This window comes from Elephantulus edwardii, unplaced genomic scaffold (genome assembly GCF_000299155.1).
Source record: "Elephantulus edwardii isolate Elephantulus edwardi_28Jun2011 unplaced genomic scaffold, EleEdw1.0 scaffold00153, whole genome shotgun sequence".
Taxonomy (NCBI): Eukaryota; Metazoa; Chordata; class Mammalia; order Macroscelidea; family Macroscelididae; genus Elephantulus; species Elephantulus edwardii.
Genome location: NW_006399903.1, coordinates 1,820,285 through 1,827,536, shown reverse-complemented (window position 1 = coordinate 1,827,536; position 7,252 = coordinate 1,820,285). Strand labels below are relative to the sequence as shown.

At 39.3% G+C, this 7,252-nt stretch overlaps 1 protein-coding gene across 1 annotated transcript in view; it reads left to right on the top strand.

Moving 5' to 3' along the window:
• DNAH5 (dynein, axonemal, heavy chain 5) overlaps nucleotides 1-7,252 on the top strand; it is a 382,826-nt gene that overhangs the window by 300,144 nt on the left and 75,430 nt on the right. The window contains exons 64-66 of the mRNA XM_006895016.1: nucleotides 114-269; nucleotides 548-730; nucleotides 3,992-4,235. Coding sequence (XP_006895078.1) covers nucleotides 114-269; nucleotides 548-730; nucleotides 3,992-4,235 — 583 coding nt within the window. The remainder of the gene's footprint in view (nucleotides 1-113; nucleotides 270-547; nucleotides 731-3,991; nucleotides 4,236-7,252) is intronic.

Below are 7,252 nucleotides of genomic sequence, written 5' to 3'. Positions count from 1 at the left end.
TATCTTTTATGTTAAAAATATCAATAAAAAGCAGTACTTGGTTGTAGCGATCCCCATGGGTTGCACCACTATCCTGTGACCTGTCGTGAACAATCCTGTGATTTCGTTTCTAGATCACATCTCTCAATCACAAGTACTTCAGAAACCACCTGGAAGACAGCCTGTCTCTTGGAAGGCCCTTGCTTATTGAAGATGTTGGAGAGGAACTAGATCCAGCCCTGGACAATGTTTTGGAAAGAAACTTCATTAAAACTGGGTCTACCTTCAAGGTAGAGTAAAGTAGTTGCTAACAGTATGTTCTAATCTCCTGTCCTCCTGACACATTCTCTAGTAATTTTCCCTTTTACTGTTTCCCCTTCCTTTCTTTTTCTCTTCTACACCAGCAGGCTGAAGCATTGCATATGTTCATTGATCTTACATTACTTTTAGAATATGAATTAATTTTAATTAATTGGTTGCTTAAACAAATCATTTGTAGTAACACTTGATCCCGTAATATATGGCATGGTAAGTTTTATCTCTGCTTTTATTATCTTTTTATAAAAAGGTTAAAGTAGGCGACAAGGAAGTAGATGTAATGAATGGCTTCAAACTCTATATCACCACCAAGCTCCCGAACCCTGCCTACACCCCTGAAATCAGCGCTCGCACCTCCATTATCGACTTCACTGTCACCATGAAAGGTCTAGAAGACCAGTTACTAGGGAGAGTTATTCTCACAGAGAAACAGGTGAGTGGAGAATGGTCAGTTCCCTCTGTACTGCGTTCAGGTTGACTTTCTTTGCTTTCTTTTTCGATAAGAATATTGATAACTCATTTGCCAAGTCAGTATTTTTCAGGTATGCACTTCCAGAACATCAATTACATCAGATATTTTGTGTGACCATTGCCAATACCCTTTCCAAGAGTTTTCATCCCCATAACAGAAACGCAAAGCTTTGTAAGCTATACAGTCCACCGTTTGGGTTTTTATTGAGAGAAATAGTATAACATTTGTAATAGAATTGAGTTTTCACCTGTTTATTCCATATACTGTTGTTGTTATGTGCCGTTGAGTTGCCTGTGACTCACAGCAACCCTATGTACAACAGCCCTAAACTCTGCTCTATCCTGTGCCTATCTTATTGTCACATACACCTCTACTCTCCATTACTCCAGTCATCGAGTCAATCCATCTCATCAAGGGTCTTCCTCTCTTGTCCTGTCTCTCCACCCTTCCAAGCATGACGTGCCTCTCCAAGGACTGGCTCCTCCTTGCAACATGTCCAAAGTATGTCAGACGAAGCTTCAGAATCCTTGCCTTCAAGGAGCAGCCAGGTCTCTCTCTAATATGAACCTCCTTGTTCTCCTAGCAGTTCTTGGTATATTCAATATATCATCTACAGCATTGTCTTCAATTAAAAGTCCTCAGGTATTTTCTCTTGCTGTTAGATATTTATTCAGTTCTACTCATGGCACATCTGTGCTGTAGAAGGAAATGCTCTCTAGTCCTACACAATCTGTTACTGCTGTGATTGAGTCCACTGTTGTATCCACTGTGTCAGCCCATGTCATTGAAGGTCTTCCTCTTATTGCTTGACTCTCTACTTTGCCAAGAATGATGTCTTTTGCCAGAAAACAGTATTTCCTTTCTTAGGAAAAAAAAGAATATTTTCATTTTAGATAATGAAAATATTATTAACCAATTACAAATCTACAGGTTTGTCATATATATCTTATACATGACAAAAATCACCATTTGCTTTTATATAGTTGAGGTAACAATGAGAATATCAGTCTCATTTTTGTATTATTATGGTGCTTTCATATTGCTATATTTTTCTGAGGAGTAGATTCTGTTCAACTGTTGACTTAGAGCCTTCTGTTTCACATCTATGTTTTGCTTTCATTTGATTGAACCTCTTAGGATATAAAATGAAATCTTTGGTCTCGTATAGGAAAAGGCATTATACAGTCTGATTGGTTTTCTGAGAGACCTGTGTGTGTTATGAAGGGGTTTGATGTGAGGATATCAAAGTTTATGACATTAGATGTTCACTGTGAACTTTCTGGAGGTGCCTGGCTTAATTATGCTAAATTATATGTGTTCGAGAAGCTGAACTCCCTTATTGTTTTCTCTGTCTCTATTTTATGGGAGAACTTGATGAGAAATAACTAGAACTTTATGAACTTTCTTCTTCTGAGTCAGCGTTTCCCCTAGGGAACCTGTAAGTCTTAGGCAAAGAAATCTGGAGGATTTTAATGGGATTGCTTTTGTGAAACAGCACGGACTCTTCAGGTTGCTATTGATTTTCTCCTGGGTTCAGAAGTGATGAAGAGTTTAGTTTAGTTTCCGTCTACTTCTTCACTGACCTAAAGATTTATTTAGGTTAAAACTATTGGGAATATCTTTAGGATCGTTCTCTCTTATTATTTTAACCTTTTTTATATATTGCTTTGTCTTTGTTTCTCTGAGCACTTCCACATGTCCATATCTCATCTCCTTGTCTTTCCTGTTCCTCTCTCTCTTTCACTCCTTTTTTTATTAGTCTTCTCTCATCAATTTTAATCCGTAGTACATGGATGGTAGTATCATAAAGTTGGAAGTTAATTTAAGAGCATTTAATCCAACTTCCATAAATACACACAATTTATTGACCTAGTATGACAGGAACCGATGCCAGATTTCCCACCACAGACAAATAAATTAGAGATGGAAACTTCTTGAAAAATATGTACTTATCTTTGATTCTGGAGCTCACGCCATAAAGGTTAGCTTCTTGAAGAAATTTACCAGTTGCTGTCATGTTGATGCCAACTCATGGTGACCTCAGCTGTATCAGACTAGGGGGCTACTCTACTGGGCTATTTCAGTGGCTGGTCTTTCAGAAGTAGATGGACAGGTCTTCCAAGAAGGTTCTGGATAGGCTTGAATCTCCAACCATTTCGTTATCTGCTGAAAATATTCATAGTGTGTCCCACTCGGTGACTCCTTGAAGAAGTCAAGCATATCATGCTTACTCAGCATGGCTATATTTTGACTTTGAAGTCTTTGAGTATGCAAATGGTTAAGCACCCAACCAGCTCACTTCCACAATAACACTGTGCATCTTTGATGGTTCTTACAAACTCTACAGTCACATTGCCTGCCAGTGTCCTGGGAGCGCGGTATGTCTTATATGTGCATGCATGTTATTAACATGGCACATTGGATGAGAAATTATATTACTAACTGAAAGCTTGATGGTGATCTGCTTCCGAGAGTCCACAGCCTTGAAAAACCCATGGCCTATGGCATACAGCCCTGCTCTGAAACTTATGGGGTCTCTATGAGACAGAACTGACTGAACAGCTCATCCAGTCCTATATCAAATTGCTTGCCTGACTTTGTGGAAAGTTGCCATTTATAAGAGTAGATACTATTTCAACTGTGGTTATTATGTGCTGTCGAGTTGGAAAAGACCCATAGCTGACCCTCCAGAAGGTTTTTGAAGGTGGGGGGATTGTTTATCTTTCTCTCGTGGAGCAGCTGGTGGACGCAAACTACCTACCTTTGGGTTGGCAGTGCAACTTCTTACAACAACATCACCCAAGTCCTATTCCACCTAGCAAGTTTAAAATAAACATTCAGAACAGCAGTAGAGAGATTTTAAACTGAAACGGAAGTAAATCTTACTTGATCAGAGACAAATACATCTGTCTCCAAAAGTCTTTCACCTTCACACAATAAGCTTAAGCATGATCACAAAAATGACTTGAAAATGGTTTTACTTTAGAAAGCAACATATGTGATGGGGATATTGCTACTATTTTCAGAAAATTTTACTTTGCCACACGTTCTTTTTTCCTTTGCTTCCTTTTTTGATGTCCATATTTTTTGGAGGCGAGGTGTAAAATATGATAAATTTGTTTACTAGGAGTTTGCAAGCAGCTGTAGAGGTTAACTTCTTTAAGGGATGTCCAAATAATAGTTTTTCATTAAGGGAGAAAACATATTTGTGTGAACACACAGGAGTTGGAGAAAGAAAGGACTCATCTTATGGAAGATGTTACTTCAAACAAAAGAAAGATGAAGGAACTGGAAGATAATTTGCTTTACCGTCTGACAAGTACTCAGGGGTCACTGGTGGAAGACGAGAGCCTGATTATTGTGCTGAGCAACACGAAAAAGACAGCAGAGGAGGTGACACAGAAGCTGGAGATTTCTGCCGAGACAGAAATTCAAATTAACTCGGCCCGCGAGGAATACAGACCTGGTGAGTTTGGTAATGAAAGACAAATGTCACAGGAAAATGAATTGAGAAAGGGAAATGAGCATTAGAGAAAACAGAGGGAGGAAGTTGGACAAATATCTCTGCAAAGTGAGGGTTGTTTACGTTTTGTGGCCTCTCTCCTGGTGAAAGTGAGTTGAAAAGTTTTTATAATGGTTTATTGTTGGGAGCTATTAAGTTGATTCTGACTCATCATATCCCCACATGATGGAGTTGAACCACCCCATGGAGTTCCATAGGCTGTAATGTTTATGTGAGCAGATTGCTGAATCAATCTTTCTTCTGTTGATCCAATGGTGTGTTTGAACCACTGACCTTTAGGTAAGCAGATGAATGTTTGACTGTTGAATCACCTGTGCTCCTAGAATGATCTAAAGATTTTTGTTGTTGTTATGTGCTGGGCATATCCTTGAAGAAGGACATCGTGTTTGGAGGGTGGACGGACAGTGCAAGAGAGGAAGACCCTCGATGAGATGGATCGATTCAGTGACTGGGGTAATGGGAATAGGTGTGTCAGAGAACATGAGGTTGGCACAGGATAGAGCAGGGTTTAGGGCTCTTGTACATAGGGTCCCTATGAGTCACAAGTGACTAAACAGTACATAACAATAACAGCAATGTGCTGTCAAGTCAACAATGGCTCATAGCGACCCTATGAACAATAGCTCTATCTTGAGCAAGTCTCACCATCTCTGATGTATCTGTCCCCATTGCTACAGTAACTGTGTCAATTAATCTCATTCAGGGTCTTCCTCTCCTGTGCTATCTTTCCACCCCTCCAGACTTGATGTCCTTCTTCAGGGACTTGTCCATACTGAGGACATGCCCAAAGTATGTTGTTTGATGTTGTGGTATGCTGTTGAGTTGGAACTGACTCATAGCTGACCCTCCAGTGGGTTTTCAGAGGCATTTAATCTCACAGGAGGAAACTGTCCATCCTTCTCCCATGGAGCAGCTGGTGGCCATGAACCACGTGTCTTCAGATTGCAGCACAACTTCTGGCCACTGTTTCTGATGTTGTTAAGTGCCATTAAGTTGTAGGTGACTCATAGAGACCTGATGAGCGAAAGACCTGAACACTTGTAATCATTTCTCCAGGTTCGTAAGGTTTCCAGAGACAAGCTATTTCAGAAGTGGATGTCATTCTTGCTTCCAGGCTTGTTTTAATTGGGGAGTTCCACCAAACACTGTCCACCGTGGGTAACCATTATCCCATATGACACATTAGTGTCACAGTGTCCAGCTTCACAGTAACCACGAGTTACCTCTGAACAGCAAGTGAACAAACCAGGGCTATACAACCTAGAAGAATGTTTGACCTGAAACAATTAAAAACAGGCCTGAGGGTTGCGGATTAAAGTCACCCACCTTTGGCTTGGTAGCATCACTTTCTGTCCACTAGGCCATTTGATCTCTCTCTATGCTGTTGTTGTTGTTGTTAAGTACCGTTGAGTTGTAGGTAACTCAGCGACCCTGAACAAAAGACACTTGTATAACTTTCATCTTTTCTCCAGGTTTATAGGGTTTCTGGAGGAAAGATATTTTTCCATTCTTTCTCCAGGTTCACAGGGTTTCCAGAGGCAACTTCTTGCCACTAGGAGTTTCAAAATCCTTGCCTCCAAGGACCAACTGGCTTCATCGTTTCCAGTACTGATCTGTTTGTTTTCTTGGCAGTTCATGATATTTTGAGTACTCTTCTCCAGCAACACAACTCAAAGACATTTTTCTGTCATGCTTACTCATGTTACAACGATATATATAAAAAAAATCAGTGTTAGGGTTGTAAATAATGTTACGACCATTTAAAAATTAGAGTAGGGGAGCTCTGAGTTGCATTACTAATACAAAGTCAGGCAGACAGAATATAACAGTACTCTATGGGAGAAAGATGGTCACTTTACTCTCATGTGACTTATGGTCTCTGAAAACCCACTGAGAGTCAACTATGATTCAGTTCCAATTCCATGGCAGGTGAGTGAGTTCATGTTACTGTTCTAAAAGGACCAAATGCAGAACTGAATTTCAAATTCCCATAGACTCCAGACATCCTAAAGACTTAAAGTCTTATTGAACCCCTGAAATACTTGCCTGAGCTAGTCTTTGGTCTTAAACCAAAAATACACCGTACATTTTTTAAAACTTAGCAGTGTTGTTGTTGTTAGATGCTGTCAAGTCAACTACAACTTATAGCGACCCTATGAACAATTATACAGTAGTTTAGCTTAACTTGCAAGTATGTTTGCTTTGAGCATTGAATTTTCATAAAAACTATCTAGCCATTATATTTCTATTCTTCCCCTGGTGCCTCCACCCCACTCCTCAATTACCCGCCTCTTATCACAATAGCTTGTCTTATGCAGTATTTGCATTTTGTGACTTATTAAACTCAACACAATGGTCTTTAGACTTTCACATTTTGTGTTTTATGACTACTTTGTTGGTGTTTAGTGCTGTATACTATTCCATTGTGTGAATATTGCCACAGTTTTATTGATTCACTCATTTGTTGATGGGCTTTTGGGTTGTTTCCATTTTCTTGCTGTTGTGAATAATGCTGCTCCAAACACAGCTGTACACATCTCTGTTTATGTTTAAGCTTTGATTTCCTTGGGGCACGTTCCTAGGATAAAATGGACCAAGGGAAGATCAACATGGGAAGATTTGAAATAAAACCAATATGGCTGTGGGAATTGGCAAATGAGAACAAGGTGTGTTTAGAGGGAAACGGGAGAAGGAAGAGGAAATCACCAGGATGGGGGGTGGTGTGTGTGTGAACAAATAGGTAAGGTGCAGGAAGGGCTGGTATTTGAGCACAAAGAACAGAAATGATTGTATCAAACCAAATGTACATGAATGAAACCAAATGTATGAAAGTGAATAATGGTCTAAATAATAAATGTGTGAATAAATTATGCATATAAATTAAGACATAGACATGTATTAAGTATAAATTTATCTATAAATTTACAAGTAATTTATAGATTTAAATGCCTAAATAAAAA